This window comes from Populus trichocarpa, chromosome 14 (genome assembly GCF_000002775.5).
Source record: "Populus trichocarpa isolate Nisqually-1 chromosome 14, P.trichocarpa_v4.1, whole genome shotgun sequence".
Lineage (NCBI taxonomy): Eukaryota > Viridiplantae > Streptophyta > Magnoliopsida > Malpighiales > Salicaceae > Populus > Populus trichocarpa.
In genome coordinates, this window is record NC_037298.2 from 4,203,053 (window position 1) to 4,218,410 (window position 15,358).

The 15,358-nt window shown below is 33.1% G+C and overlaps 2 protein-coding genes across 5 annotated transcripts; both read left to right on the forward strand.

Annotated features, from left to right (window-relative positions):
• Positions 1–5,397: 5,397 nt before the first annotated feature.
• Positions 5,398–6,570, forward strand: LOC7497353 (auxin-responsive protein SAUR36). Its single transcript, XM_024584341.2, has one exon. It carries the CDS (start codon positions 5,801–5,803, stop codon positions 6,311–6,313), a length of 513 nt encoding a protein of 170 aa, XP_024440109.1. The 5' UTR covers positions 5,398–5,800; the 3' UTR covers positions 6,314–6,570.
• A 5,719-nt stretch (positions 6,571–12,289) lies between these two features.
• Positions 12,290–15,131, forward strand: LOC7488886 (plasmodesmata-located protein 8). 4 transcript variants are annotated; one of them, XR_008057213.1, is made up of 3 exons: positions 12,290–13,238; positions 14,706–14,813; positions 14,913–15,131. XR_008057213.1 is itself a non-coding variant. In XM_052446797.1 (3 exons), the coding sequence occupies exons 1-3, from the start codon at positions 12,408–12,410 to the stop codon at positions 14,915–14,917; spliced, it is 867 nt and encodes a 288-aa protein (XP_052302757.1). In that variant the 5' UTR covers positions 12,295–12,407; the 3' UTR covers positions 14,918–15,131. The 4 variants fall into 4 exon arrangements, 2 of the variants coding, with proteins under 2 accessions (XP_052302757.1, XP_002320049.2); XR_008057212.1 differs by having other exon boundaries at positions 12,291–13,238; positions 14,904–15,131; XM_052446797.1 differs by having other exon boundaries at positions 12,295–13,161.
• Positions 15,132–15,358: the final 227 nt, after the last annotated feature.

Consider the following 15,358-nt stretch of genomic DNA (forward strand, 5'->3'; position numbering starts at 1 on the left):
CTACACCACCTCACACTCCTGAACACAATGGATTTTCTGAACATCGACATCTTCATATTGTTGAAACAGGCCTAGCCTTACTCTCTCATGCATCACTTCCTCTAAATTATTGGCCTTCCGCATTTGCCACAGCCGTTTATCTAATAAATCGTATGCCAACCCCAAACCTGCAGTTTTCTTCTCCTTATGAACAGATTTTTGCCACAGCTCCTAATTACTCCAAACTCAAAATTTTTGGTTGTTTATGTTATCCGTGGCTTCGACCATATTCTGCTCATAAACTTGACACCCGCTCTAAACCATGTGTGTTCATCGGGTACTCTTTAACTTAAAGTGCCTATTACTGCCTTGACCCATCCACTTTCAAAATATTCATTTCCAGGCATGTTAAATTTGTTGAAAATGTCTTCCCTTTTCGTCATCTCTCTGCTTCTGCCTCTAGTTCTCCATTTCATCATATTGCTACTTGGATTCCACCGCCACTTCTCCATTTCATCGTATTTTACCAGGATATGATTTATATTATTCTCCAACATACATATCCCACCTCTAGTATACAAGTAACATATGAGGGGAAAATTCAGAAACCATCAAGAGGAGAAGAGGACGGCTAGAAAGCTTGGATGTTCCAAAATGCTTTGTGCGTCATTTTGAGGTCGTATTGGATATACGTGTTTCTTGTTAATTTGATCTAACTATATCGTCCTCACGTGTATATAAATATTATTGAAATCAAATTAGAAGTTAATATATACTATGCTTGCAGCGGCTTCACATTTTCAACGCCTGAATTAGAAGTTGAGAAGTTTCTACTCTAATTAATATCAGTATTGTTCAAACTTAACTAGTCAATTTCCATATCACACGCCGTTGAGATACTTCACTTATTCAAAGTTCGGGATCATGTTTCCGTACTCAATTTAATTTGTGCTTAAAGTACTAGGACATATATATATATACACACACACACACTCTCCCATTATTCACATTAATTTCAAGTTTTTCAAACTAGAGTTACTCCAAGGCAGCGTTTAGAGGAAGGAGACTAGAAGTTTAATCTCAAGTGCCCACGTTGATGAGAGGATGGAGGCAGCAGAAGAACACGCATCATTTAGAGCAAAAGAAACAATAAACCAAGGAAGTAATAATTAGCTTTGATAAAATAAAGGTTGTTAAGAATGACCGGGACTGTTTACAAAACAAAAATTTCTTTGCTTTTCAAAGAAAGATGATGATAATTGTACTTCTTGTAACATGGTCTGATACTTGGATTTTCCTAAGAGTTGAGGGGTAGAATGTCGTCTCTGAAACTCAATTTTAATGGAGTTTTATATTTTGTTTATTTTTATATTTTAAAAGTATTTTTAGAAAGAATTAATTTTTTTATTTTTTTTTCTTCAAATTAATATTTTTTTGTGTTTTTAGATCATTTTGATATGTTGATATTAAAAATAATTTTAAAAACAATAAAAAAATATTATTTTGATATATTTCAAAGTAAAAAATATTTTAAAAAACCACCACAACCACACTTCCAAACACACCAACAAGTTCTGTATATGTATGATTATGAAGATCAAACCATGAAAATAAACTCAATTTTATTTAAGAGAGAATATTAAAGCTTATTTGTTTTTGCATTCAAAAATATTTAAACTTTTTTCTTTATTTCAAATTTTTTTTAACATTTTACATATCATTTTAATATATTTATATCAAAAATAAATTTTTAAATAATTATTATTTTAATTTATTTTTAAATAAAAAACACTTTAAAATTTAAATATACAAACTAGCGATTAATTTACCTGGTTAAAGCGAAGTAGTAGAGAAAAAAAAAAAACTTCAGCTCAGGGAAAGAAAGTACTGAAGAAATAGGAAAAGAAAGGACTTGGAACAGTTTATGGATAGACATCTCTTCATTAGATTTCATGTGGGAAACGAAATCTGGAAAGATGACTGCCCTCGAAAAACGTTGCCAGCTTTTTTAGAGATAAAACAGTTTAGATTTTCAACTGAACTTTGCTGTTTTGTCTTGTATCATAGATTATTTGGAAAAAAACAAGACTGGTTGGAGATGGAAAGAGACAGTCAAATGGCCACCTGGGAGTTTCGGGTCTAATTATCTGACAGCCAAGTCCCCACCATTTTTCAAAACCAACCTATGCCATGTGTGTCCAGATTTAAGCTGTGGTTGTTTGTACGTTTGAATTGTGTTTTTAAAAAATCTTGATTTTTAATTATTTTTTTATGCTCTAAAATATTTTAATATACTACTATTACAAAAATAAAAAATATTATCTTAGTATTATTTCAATAAAATATTACTTTAAAAAATAACTTCAAAAACAATCTTAAACAGAAACGCAACCAGATGAGCCCACCATTTTGGAATTTTCATGGCACTAGATTCCATGGCTAATGGCCCACATCACCATCAGCATTTTTTTGCTGTGTAAGGTTAAAGTACAATACAGTGTACGGTCTACGGAGTTTTGGACCTTTCTTGCTTCAAACCTATCGCAACTGCCCTACAAGCTCTTTTTTTTAATTTTTTTTTTCTCTCAAATGGGCAAATCTTAGAGTGTGAGCGTGATGCACCTAAGGAAAGATTCAAATTAACGTAGGAGACTTTACTCTTTTTTTTTTTCCTCTGTGTTCGCTGAAGTTTTGAGTTGGGAATGAATGGTATTTTCCTTTTTTTTGGCCCTCCAATAAGATTTACTTGCTTTGTTGCAATTACTATCAATACAAAATAAATATTTTGTGATTTATTTGATTTTTATTCGAAAAATGTTGGATCAGGTTTTTTATACATATAAAAAAATTCATGCAAATATGGATAACATGTTTAAAATATGATAATAAAGGATTTAACTTTGGTGTTTACAATTGCTTCACAAAACACACAAGACAAATCATAAAGAAAACATTTTTTTTTGCGTGCCTTACGGCCTTACCTCTACATGTAGCTCAACAATATTGTTGTCTTAAAACTAGGTTGTGGGTTGGAAATATCCTCGGGCTACCATTTGCCCATTTTCAACCTACACACCATTCATGTTTTCTAATTTTCTTTGTACACCAACCATGTGACATTCTTAGATGATGATGATGACTTGATTGACACATTAAATTCGTATACAAATGAAATAATATATATATATAAGTAAGTAATAGATTCCTTTCATGATTTCACTTCTTAATTTCCCATGTTGAAAGCACGATTTTATTTAATTCTATTGTAGTTTGGAATTTGTTCCAAGCGGTATTTTTTTTAAATATATATTTTAATTTTTTTATATTTTTTTATCGTTTTAACATATTAATATAAAATTTTATTTTTTTAAAATAAAAAATATTTTTTAATATATTTCCAAGTGAAAAACACTTTAAAAATCAATCAACAACATACTCTCAAATATCCCATTTAGCATTAGCTTTTGTTCTGACATTCCCAACCAATAAATATTACATTTTAAGAAAGGGAGATAGATGGTGGGTATGAATGAGACTGAACGGTGTAATTAGGTTTAATCCAAGAAATGAGTTCTCATTATTGCTGCTGAGAGAGAGGGAAAAAAATGTTAGAACATTACATACGGTATATAATGGCTCCCTCGAAATAGGAATGTTACTCTAACCTCTTTATTTCCATATTCTTCATTTATTTTTGGACTCGATAATTTTTCTCATATAAAAAGAAAAGTAGAGAACCCAAACGAGAAAAATAAATAAGTTAATTGATTGTTAATATTATTTTACTGTCATGCTAGACAACTCGAGATGAAAATATTACCCCAGTACAAAAGTTGAAAAGGATTTAAAGAGACTAATAACGAGCTTATTTATGTCTCCATGCATGACTAGGTGATGTATGTTTTCAATAATGCATTCATAGAATAATTATTATATATATATTAATTTTTTTTCAACTAAATAAATCAAATTAATATATTTTTTATATTATTGGCAAGAAATCTATGTTTTCAATCTAATAATTTGTGCCTATATAATATGCCTTTGGGTGTCTTTTGAAAGTATATTTTCCTTTAAAAAATTAAATTGATGTTTTTTAGTATTTTTAATAATTTTAATATTTTAATATAAAAATATTTTAATATATTTACAATCAAAAAATAATTTTTTAAAATAACATCCATAGCAATACGGAACATGCATAATCTAATTTAATTCACATAGGAGTTTGCTACGTGTTGAACGTGAACTTGAGTAGCATTATAAAATCAAGGGCCGCGTAGTACCATAACCACCCGTACAATAACTTTTCTCTCACCCACTTCTCTTAATTTTTGTATTCCCAACAGTGTACGTGGCAGAATCAAACAATTTCCAGGAAGCAACAAAAACCCCAGTCAAAATCTGGTATCGTATATCAATCAAACGGCTTAAAATGACTTTGCTAGAACAAATCAACAATTTTCTTCCTTAAGTTTCTAACGACTTTCGGGTAAATCTCGCCGCAACCATACTCATCCGACCGTTTATTTATCTGACCTTTGACTTCCTCTCTCTAAATTTCAACACATTTTTTCATATCTTCCAGGAAATCAGAATCGCGTGGCCGACAATATCAACTCTCGCCACTTCTCTTTCTTCTTTCCTTCCCTTTTGACTCGTTAAAATTCCCATACAATTAACTTAACTGAAGGAAAAAGCTATAACAATGAATCAGTCCCTACTGTATAATTTAGTAACAAATTAGTCCTCAATGTTAAGACTTTGCTAATTTTCACCTGCATTTCTTGATTTAAAATTCGTCCGTCTTGTTAATTTTTTTCCCTAATGGAAACCGGTACAGAACTTGCAGAGTGTGCTCGGTAAAGGGCTAAAACTTGACTAAAAAAATAGACATTTAACAAATTAAGCTTTTATTTTTAAAATTCATTACTACATAGATTTTTATTTTAAGATTTTGTTTGTCATATAATTTTTATATTGGTTATGAAGTATGAGCTTTTGGTTTTTTTTATGTTTTCTTTTACTTCAACTAAAAACCTTAAATAAACTATAATAAAGTTTATTTTAAAAAAATATGAATATAAAAATATTTCTTATCACTTGATCTGGTGAAACTGCTCGATGATTTCCTATATAAATAATCAAAATATGTGTTTATAATCAATCTTACGTGTCTCTTTTAACACTTCCTTATAGAACTAACAAGGAGGATGATCTTGTTGAACCAAAGCAAGATCAGGGGAAAGCTAACAAAAATATTTAAGGTCGGTGACCGATACGTTATATTCTATAAGAGCGGGGACGGATTTGTAGTTACCCAAAAATAAAAATTCCCATAGCAATTGCTTTCCAGTTTCCCCCCGTGTCTCTGCTAGTGGTAGATTCTTCTTTAGCATCCCTTTATATATACCTCTTCTCTTTATTTCCCCCAAAGCTCTATTCCTCCCTCATCTCCACCACCACACAAGAATAACTAGCATCACCACAATTATCACCACCGACGTCTACCACCACCGTCACCAAGCTTGGCATCGTAAAGCAAGAACTCATACTTGGGGCCGAGAAGAAACGTTTAGATAGACACATCTTGATACTTTCTGGAATGAAAATCTCATTTTGCAGCATAAACTGAGATGTCCAACATACCAACTTCTCTTTCTGAAGTATGTCTTACTCAATCTCGTTTAACCATGTCCGTAGCAGACCCATGGCCCTTTTCTTGAACCTCATCACACTCTAAATAAGCTCCCCTCTACCTCTTACAACCTCAAAAAGCACCCCTCTTTTTTGTTCTCTCGTGCTGTTAATATAACAAATTATGAGAAAGATAAGAGGTTTCAAGATTGGCAAACGGTTAGTCCGGATCTCCACATGGATCTTCCGTCGGACCCGGATCCACCCACCGGGTTACAACCTTTTAGGCCAATCAGAATCAACATGCAGGTCCAAGCCAAAGTCCATATCGAAAATCATCAACTGGGGTCGTCGTTTAACAAAAGGAGCTAAATCACTTTGCGGTGCAAAACCAGGGTCGGGTTACATACCCATGGGTCATGAACTGGTTTGCGATAAACCGGTTACTGTACCAAAAGGGCACTTGGCTGTTTACGTTGGTCAAAAAGACGGCGACTTTCATAGAGTTTTGGTGCCTGTGATTTATTTTAATCATCCTTTGTTTGGTGAGTTATTAAGAGAAGCCGAAGAGGAATATGGGTTTAATCAACAAGGTGGGATTACCATTCCTTGCCGATTCTCGGAGTTTGAGAGTGTCCAAACCCGTATTAAAGCTGGGTCTGGAGGGAAGCCGACGTGGAAACGTAACCACTATTGAGGAAGTGGGGTTTTTCCCCCTAGTGATGGCGATGATGACGATAATGCTGTTTAGATGATGATTATGTATGGAATTTTTATTTAGGTAGTAGTTTACTTTTTTTTTTTTTTTCTTTGTCAGATTTTACTTTTTAAAGCTTTACCTTTGTCTTTCTTTCTCTCTCTTTTCTTTTTTTAGTGATGGATTTGCAGGTGTAAATTGGTAGAGATGAGTTGATGATGAAGATAATAATAATAATAGAGATGTTGATAGTAGAATGATGCTTGCCATTTTAGTTGATTCGTTATTAATACTACTATATAATATAATCTAATCAAATTAAGAATATTGAAAGAACTTATGATTAAGGATTACAATCCTTATAATTGTGATCATCCAAACAATTTTCTTTTATTGATGATTAGTGACTGTTATTTACAACACGTTTAAGGAAGAGATTCTAATATGAAACCTAGTGAAAATTAATGGGTGCCAGCAGCCAATTGCCACCAAAACCCTAGTATGTTAAAGTTATAAAATAATGGAGACTTGAATTTAGATGTTCTATGTTTTCACTTTTCAGTACTTTTTGTTGTACGGAAAATAATTATTCATAGTTTACTAAGGTTAGATTTTGGCTTCTCTCCTTCGGATAGGAATGGCACAGCGCATAGAAGTTACGGTACTCACTTGGGTGGCATGAAAGCTCCATAAAGTCGAACAGATAACGTGCTTGACTTGGGTGGCATGATGGGTTCACTTACGTCTACAGATCTGAAGTTCTGGTTCCTGCTATTGAAGTTAAATCTTGCTATTGCTTAGAAAAATTGTCTGATTTTCGGTGAATTTTGCAGCCATAGATAGCATACTGTTTTACAGTTTGGGAGGCTAAAGAATACAAGGGATTCTTCTGTTATGCAGAGTTTTCAAAGGTTCTTTTCGGGTAAGATTTTAGGTAAGAATGAAGCGCCTAAATGCTACACGATTGGACAAAGAAAGATTGAGGAATTCAGTTTTTTTCCAATTTCACCTAAAACTTTAGTTTTGATTAAAAGGGATAAATAGGTAATTTGCCGTCCCTTCATTAATCACCATTGGTGTCCTTATCAGCAGTAGTGGAGAATCTTATGACCGGAATCAAAATATTACGCATACCAACCACAACTTGATGGGCAAATACCAGTCCTTTGATTGTGTCAAGGTCTATGGATCAAATGGTGTATTGCTGTATATTGAAGCTTGGTGGATGGATGTGAGCGACCCTTCCGGGAAAAATTATCAATTGGCAAGGTACTGTATCATGTTTCCACTTTCCAGGATGATAGCAATCTTGCGGAATCTGGAAAAGGAAGGTGGGATTAATCAAAAAAAAAAAAAGTACTTTGGCAAATAATAATACCAAGGGACCAAAAAATGCCTGGAATGGAAGATTTTACTCTAGGTTTTTGGCAATATTCCGAAGAAAATATCTATAATGGCCAGTAAACTTCCTTGTGGATTGGTTTTAGCCGGTGTAGCTATCAGTCGAAGTGTGGATGGTTCAATAAGGTCAAGAAAGTCAACATCAAGGCTCATAATTGTCAAGGTCAATGGACAAACTAGAACATTCAGCTCCCGGCACTTGAGTCATTCCTTACGCAAGGAATATCTTTAATCCGGTGTCTATTATTCACATGAAGCTGAAAAGAAAATCACAAAATTTTGTTGCCATGTTCAAGATTTGCCAATTTGCACTGGATTTGGACCAATAGAAACAAACCCATTTTGTGATCCAATCTGAATTGAGTTCTTAAAGGCAGGTATGCCACAGCTTGGAAAGGTCATTCTTTTCTTGTAGATAATGGCGGAAGGCTATGTTATGCGTGTCAATACAGGAATTGGTCAATTTGTCCATTCCAATGAAGTTTCTGCCAAAAATTAAGCAAGTGGCTGATGCGAGGGCGACCAACGTAAAGGCCACTTGGTCAAGTAGCTGAAGTGATCCAATGGACCAAGCCCGATTTGCGAGGCCCCAACAAATACGTCGCCGTTCTAGCAGTGAAAATTTATGAACAAGTGCGACGTCGTTTTGCAATGAAACAATAATTCTGAAGCAGGAACAACGACTCTTTAAAGCATAACGCTCCCAACATTTGGGAGCCAAAGCGAGAGTTGGGGGGGGGGGGGGGTGATCAACGCTACAGCGGGATTTTTATCAGCTCGGAGATATGAAATTAGTGTTGATATTAGTTTGTATGAAGATTTAATATGATTTAATTACTTACGTGCAAACCATTAGCTCTTTAATTTTTTGTCATGTCTTTGTAATTAGATGGAAAACCTGGAAAGGTGATTTGTCTTTGTAAATCATTTATTCCTTGTTTCAATCATTCATGTGCCTTTGTGCTGCACCAAACCAACTTACATACCATGCATGCATAATGATTCCTATAGAAGCTGCTCTGTGTGCTGCTACGCCAATCACATTTTGATGAAGTTAATTAAGTTTTCCTTTCCTATTCATCAAATTAGAGGAAAGAATTTTAGTTAGCGCTGCATGATGCCTGTTGTCTTCTGCCAATGAACTAAGAGACCTTTCACCCCTCTCCCGTAATCAAACTGACATCATTGCTTTTTTGAGTTAGCTTAATATAAGTGGTGAAAGATTTACGCTGTAATACCGACAGAATTTACTGTAGATAAAACTATTAAATCTGATAGTGAATGATATTTGCGTCAATCATTAGAACTCTATCTCTACAATTATGACACTGTGTGTAGCGAATTGGAAATTTTGTTGCTATTGCAAAGCTTATTTGTAAAAAGCAAATGTCTCGTCACCAAACTTGACTATTGAAGTGTTTTCCCTTGTATTCAATGCTGCTTGTTCCTAGTTGCAGAGGTGGTAAAGCAAGTTTTTATGTTAATCCGACAATTTCACTTACTGCAAAACCGTTAGCCAACAGCCACTCTGTTGTCAGTAATGGAAAAGATAAGATTATTTAGAGTGTTTTTACTTGTTTAATTAGCAACTTGGCATACAATGTTTCTACTTGTCTCTTACACTGAATTACATTCTTGGGAGAGCCTCCATGGCTCAAGACCTAAAACACTAATAACAAAGAAGTTTCATCGGTCCTTAGAAACGTAAAAAGCCAAACCTTTTCTGAAATTAAATTATTTAAGAATTAGTGTCCACGAGCCTCGGTTACCGTATTCAGACGCTGAAATGGAGTAAAATAATAAACGGTAATCAGAATTTGATATGAGATAGCATGTAAAATCCTCGGTTTAGTTTAAATTACGAGGTTGAAATAATTCATTAAAAAAATAAAAAAATTATATAAAAAAACTTATGATATAAGTCATTAGATCTGAAATATCCAATCTAGAAAGATCATGAAATTTAATTCCTAATCAATTAAATATTTAAGGATGAAATTGAAAAAAAAAAATTAATTATGCAAAAGGATTAAAAAATAGCAATTAAAAGAATGAGGATCAAAATTAAAATACAAAATGAATTTTATAATTGATTAAAGGGTGAAATTGAAAAGAATAAGAGTCAAAATTAATATATAAAAAAAATAAAAATAATGTTTTAATTGAATGGTGAAATTAAAAGGAATAATAACTTTTACAAGAGGGTAAAAAAAAATTAAAAATCAAAACAATAAAAACCAAATTGAAAAATATAATACCATCAATTTAATGAAATCGCAAACTAATAAAACTTTTACAAAAGAACTAAGGCAAGAAATTAGAAATTCAAAGAATGAGAATAAAATTGGAGAATATAATGTTTGGTAATTTGAGATTAAAAGATGAAATTGAAAACAAAAAAGAAACTTCTACAAAAATACCAAGACCAAAAAAAAAAAAAAATAAAGACTAAAGTTGAAATACCAACAATCAAGAGGACCAAACTGTAATTTTCATTGAAATGAGAGAAAAAAAAAGAACAAAAAAGTCAACTAATAACAAACCAGACTACTGCTAGAGATATGTGTTACACCAACAGGAAGAGGACATAACGATACTTCTAACAACACGATGAAAATATATTTTTGACACTAGGAGACAACACATGCATCTCCCACACACTCCCAGGTATGTCACACGCTCACATCCTTTCTTGGTTTTTTTTTAATTAGCTACATATCAAAGTATTTCTAAGATGACTTTCTAATTACAAAAAAAATGATTGTTAAAAAACCAAAAACACCCCTTGACCTCATGCTTATTTTTTTATTTTAAGAGTATTTTCATCTTTTTATCGTGCATTTTAATTGCTTATTATTTTTTATATTTGGTCAAATAACAAATTGCCCTACAACTTAAACTGTAATAACGAAAAAATCATTGTGAAAATACTAAAATATCCTTTGACACTAGGTTTAAATGTTTTGCTTCCAAATATATTCTAGTCATTTCACTGTACAATTAAGATGAGAAAATATTTATTTATTCTGATCAATTTAAAAATGATAAATAGGTCATATGAAAAGATTTCAATGCCCTTAGAAGCAAGCATTAAGTTTTTTGGATGGAAGGGTAAAAACACCATTACACTGTTCCAATGAATAGTACTGCTCATGAATCTGGAGCTACAGTGTTTTTCCAAGGATCCTTAGCTTCTTTTAATATTATTAATTTTAATTTTGATATTCTTGTATTTTTGTATAATTGACATTTAAGTCATTTTGTTACTTTTTTTTCAAAGTTGGTTTATATTTTTGAAAATCGTTATGGCATTTAGAAAGTAACTAGTGATATACTATTAGTTACTCACTAGATTTACTTTGAAGAAAAAGATAGACACAAGTAAAAAAGAGAATAAAATACATGACCAATAAAAAATAATAAGAATATTTTCACCTAAAATTTCTCACAAATTACTTGTATTTATCTATTTCTTCAAAGTCGGTCCATAAAATAATTAATAAGATGTTACTAATTACTCCATAAACACCATAAATTTTCTCATATTTTTCATATAAAATTAATTAAATAATTTAAATAATTGCAACTTCAATAATCTTTAATCTAACTTATCTTTTTTAATAAAGTTTTCTATAGAAGTAATTTTATACCTCCCTCTCCACGACACATGAACAACGAATAGGATATCCACATTGCAGTATTCAAATTTCACACAATAGAATTGCTAATGACGAGGTACAGAATGAGTAATGCAACAACTTGAGATAGGACAGGTCATCTTATGTATCCTTATTGAATCAAGAGGCACATATACACCGCTTGGTAAAGAAAATTGCCACGAACTACGAAGGGGCACAATTCGCAGAATCAATATGTATTTTCTTTTCTTGTGATAGTGTTTAGGACGCGGGAATCAAACTGAAAAATTGAGTAGGAACAGTGGCAAGACTTTCTTCTGCTGCTTACCTCATTCTTTGAAAGATTAATTATTAACGATGACTGTTTTGAGGTTTCCTATGTGCCTGCAGCGTTCACTGTAGAGGAGTTTAATCTTCAGAAACTTCCGATTACCGTGCCAAAAAAACAATGGTCGAGACAGATGGAATGGATCTACTCTGGCGAGCATTGTACGTCGGAAGTAATTAGGCAAACACAAGAAGAAGATAAATGTAACAGGCAAATAAACTACGCTTTCTTTTCGCGATAAAAAAAGAAGAAGAAGCAGTTCCGGCATAGCATTCCCTGATCTGGTTTTTGATTCTTGCGGAACTGATCATCTGTTCATGTTTTAGACTGCTGGTTAATAGCTTCGTTACCTAAGCAGAGTGTTTTATATCGTGTCGAAAATATGTAAGAAGGCATCGTTACAATCTGATTGGCTGTGGCAACAATTTTCTCACTATCAAATCGGAATAATACTGATTTGCAACTGCTTTTCAGGTCTTGGCTAGAATTAAAAGCAATGGTATATGCTAATCTTTATTGAGGTTGAAGTAAAAAGTTGAAATGTCAGCAAAAAAAAAAAAAAAAAAAAGGCCATGAAGACTAAATGGGCCCTTTTCTTGGTGGGGAAAAATTCTCCAAATAGAAATCCAAAAAGCAACCACATTCCACTCTCTCACCATCAGAGCAAAGCACAAAACAAAAACAAAAGAAAGGAAGGCCAAGCTAGAAAAAAAACAAGAGAAAAGAAATGTTGAGAAGGCTTCACTTGCACTCCACTCACAAAACAATCCCAGCTCTGAGACTCACTGCACTCTTCTTTCTCTTCCTTTCTCTCAGTAACTATGGCAACTTAGTCAAAGCTTATGTTTTCATCTATGCAGGCTGCTCTCAAGAAAAGTATGATCCCAACTCTCCATTTGAAGGAAACCACAACTCGATTCTGTCTTCAGTTTTTAGCTCATCTTCTGAAGCTTCTTATCATAGCTTTGCCATTGGAAATGGAAGCTCAACACCCCCCGAAGGAATTTGCTATGGCTTATACCAGTGCAGGGGTGATTTGAGGACTATTGATTGTTCAAGATGCATTGAAAGTGCTGTTAACCAGATAAGTTTGGTTTGTCCATACTCTTATGGTGCTGCTTTGCAACTTGAAGGTTGCTATGTAAGATATGAGCATGTTGATTTCTTGGGAAGGCTTGATACGAGCCTGAGATTCAAGAAGTGCAGTAGAAGTGTAAACAATGATGTTGAGTTCTTTAAGCGTAGAGATGATGTTCTTGCTGACTTGCCAACAGCTATGGGATTTAAAGTTAGTAGTTCAGGTTCAGTAGAAGGTTATGCACAGTGTTTAGGGGATTTGAGCTCAAGTGATTGTTCTGCTTGCCTCGTGGCTGCGGTTGCGCAGTTGAAGAATCTATGTGGATCAGCTGCTGCAGCTGATGTGTACCTGGGTCAGTGCTATGCTCGTTACTGGGCATCTGGTTACTATGATCGCTCTTCAGGTTTGCTCCATGCTTCCTCTTTTCTTCATGTGATTCTAAAAGTAGAAAGGTGCCCTATTTTTTCACTAAACACAAAGGTAAAATCTATTATTTCATCCGTTATTTTCATAAATTCATCAAAAGAGCTCCATTATTATTGATTTTTTTTCAAATGAACCATAGTATTTTTTATTTCAAAAAATAAAATACAATCTGTCAAAATTAAATATTTATCTAGCCAATTGAAATTTTTTTTCACCTTTGAGTTATTATCATCAATTTTTCTTTCGTATCCTTTTTAAGTTAGCAAATTGTATTCAATTGGCTAAAAAAAAAAAGATGATCGAGGGATTTTTCTTGATAAATTAGTAAAAACGCAAGGTGCAAATTAATAATGGATTTAGCGAAAAAACAAAAGCTTATGTTTTTTCTGTTCACCAATTATATATAGAGGTAGGCTGCAAACAAACACATGGTCCCTTTGTTACAAAAGGGGGCTTAAAACATATTGCAATGGTTTTGAAAACCAGAGCAAGATCTTTGTACAAGTTTCGTAGATATTAATGTCTGTTTAAAATCTTTAAATTTGTATTACATTATGATCCTATCGAATAGCTCAAATTGATTCATATAACCCATCCTAACTAGCTAGTTGGAAATCTAGCCTTGGTTGCTGTTGTTATATGCAACTGTGTCGCCATGCCTCAATGGATTGCTCTAAAAGCACAGTAGAATTTGCCCGTAGTGACAATGTATGCCATTCCATCCTTTGTCATTTTGTGGATCCACTAATCATTGGTTGTATTAAGTTCAGAAAACGAAAGTGACCACTCTATTTTTTTTTTTTTTTTTTCAAGCAGTGAGAAGGGTGGTAGGAGACCATTTGAATTTTCTTTCCAAACAAGAAGTCAACAAATATTTCTTTAATAAAGTAAAGCATTAAGGGATATGGGCACTTTGGTCGCTTTCTTTTAGGCACTTTCATTTCTTAATGCATTCCTCTCTATTCTATCTAGCTTTTCCCCCATCTTCTTCTTTTTTAATTACTCAAAAAAAGATTTCTTTTTTGTATGAGGCGTGGTTAAATAGTCCGGTGGATAGAAAAGGTGTCGTCTTACATTATTTTTCAGTGATCAGGTCACTTGCACACTTCTACTATATGCAGGTGGCACAATTAGGTGCCATGATTTCCCTCAAAGTTCCACTTGATGACTGATTGGATGCACGAAAAGAAGAGCAAGATGGAATCTTAGAACAATCATTTTATACCCCAATTAGTTGAATGATTATGATCCTTAATTCCTTTGTCTTGTTACAATTCAATGGACTTAAAGAACAAAAATGTCTGAACTTTTCCAAGTGCGAAAATCTCCTTTTCACTAAATTATTTGCCACAATACTTGTTTATGAAGCATCTATTAAAAACATAGAAGAATTAAAAGGTTGAGGATATATGCTTTAAAAGGAACAACGTTATGTGCTAGTGGCAGCTTTGTTTAGTCTCTTTTCAAGCCATTTGCAGAGGACTAATTCTATTGCTTTTGCTGCTTTTGGTGTTCGTATAGATTCCTCCAGCGAGGATGATGTGGGAAAAACAGTAGCCATTATTGTTGGTGTGCTAGCAGGTCTGTCCATCCTCATCGTTTTCCTCTCATTTTGCAGAAGAGCTATGGGTAGGAATTTTTCTGCAAATCTATGTTACTTTTAGTCTCATTTTAATTATATATGATATAGGTTATTGAATGATAGCTTCTTCAATGCAGATTAAGAAGAGTAAAGCACAGACATCTCGCAAATTATTGAAGGGTAGCCATGTGGAAGCTAGGTCCCTATATCGTTTTGTTTAATATTTCTGTGAGAGATCCGTTTTTTACTTTTGTCCTTTCAAATGTAATGAATTTTGACACAAAAAAAAGTTGGTGTTATCCTCTGGTGTAAAGTAACACTAACCTCAATCAACTTTAAAAGAGCTGCTGATTCCCTTCTCTTCATTTCATGCTATATATCCAAAACCCTATCAGAATTCTTTAGCATATTATTTTATTTTATTACTGCTAGGTGTGTGTTTGATGATAAGCTTTTTTAATTTGAAAATACAGATTTTAAAAAAGCTAAAAAGATTTTTAGTAGAATTCATATAAAATTATGATAATTAATCAAATAATTTTAAATTCATGACTGGAACGAAACGCAAACTTTACCGGACCGCTACACATAA

Excerpts from the sequence above, each read along its gene's own strand:
- LOC7497353 (XM_024584341.2), top strand. The coding sequence starts at position 5,801 with ATGAGAAAGATAAGAGGTTTCAAGATTGGCAAACGGTTAGTCCGGATC.
- LOC7488886 (XM_052446797.1), top strand. The coding sequence starts at position 12,408 with ATGTTGAGAAGGCTTCACTTGCACTCCACTCACAAAACAATCCCAGCT. Across the intron at positions 13,162-14,705 it reads TTACTATGATCGCTCTTCAG|ATTCCTCCAGCGAGGATGAT; the intron begins GTTTGCTCCATG and ends GTGTTCGTATAG.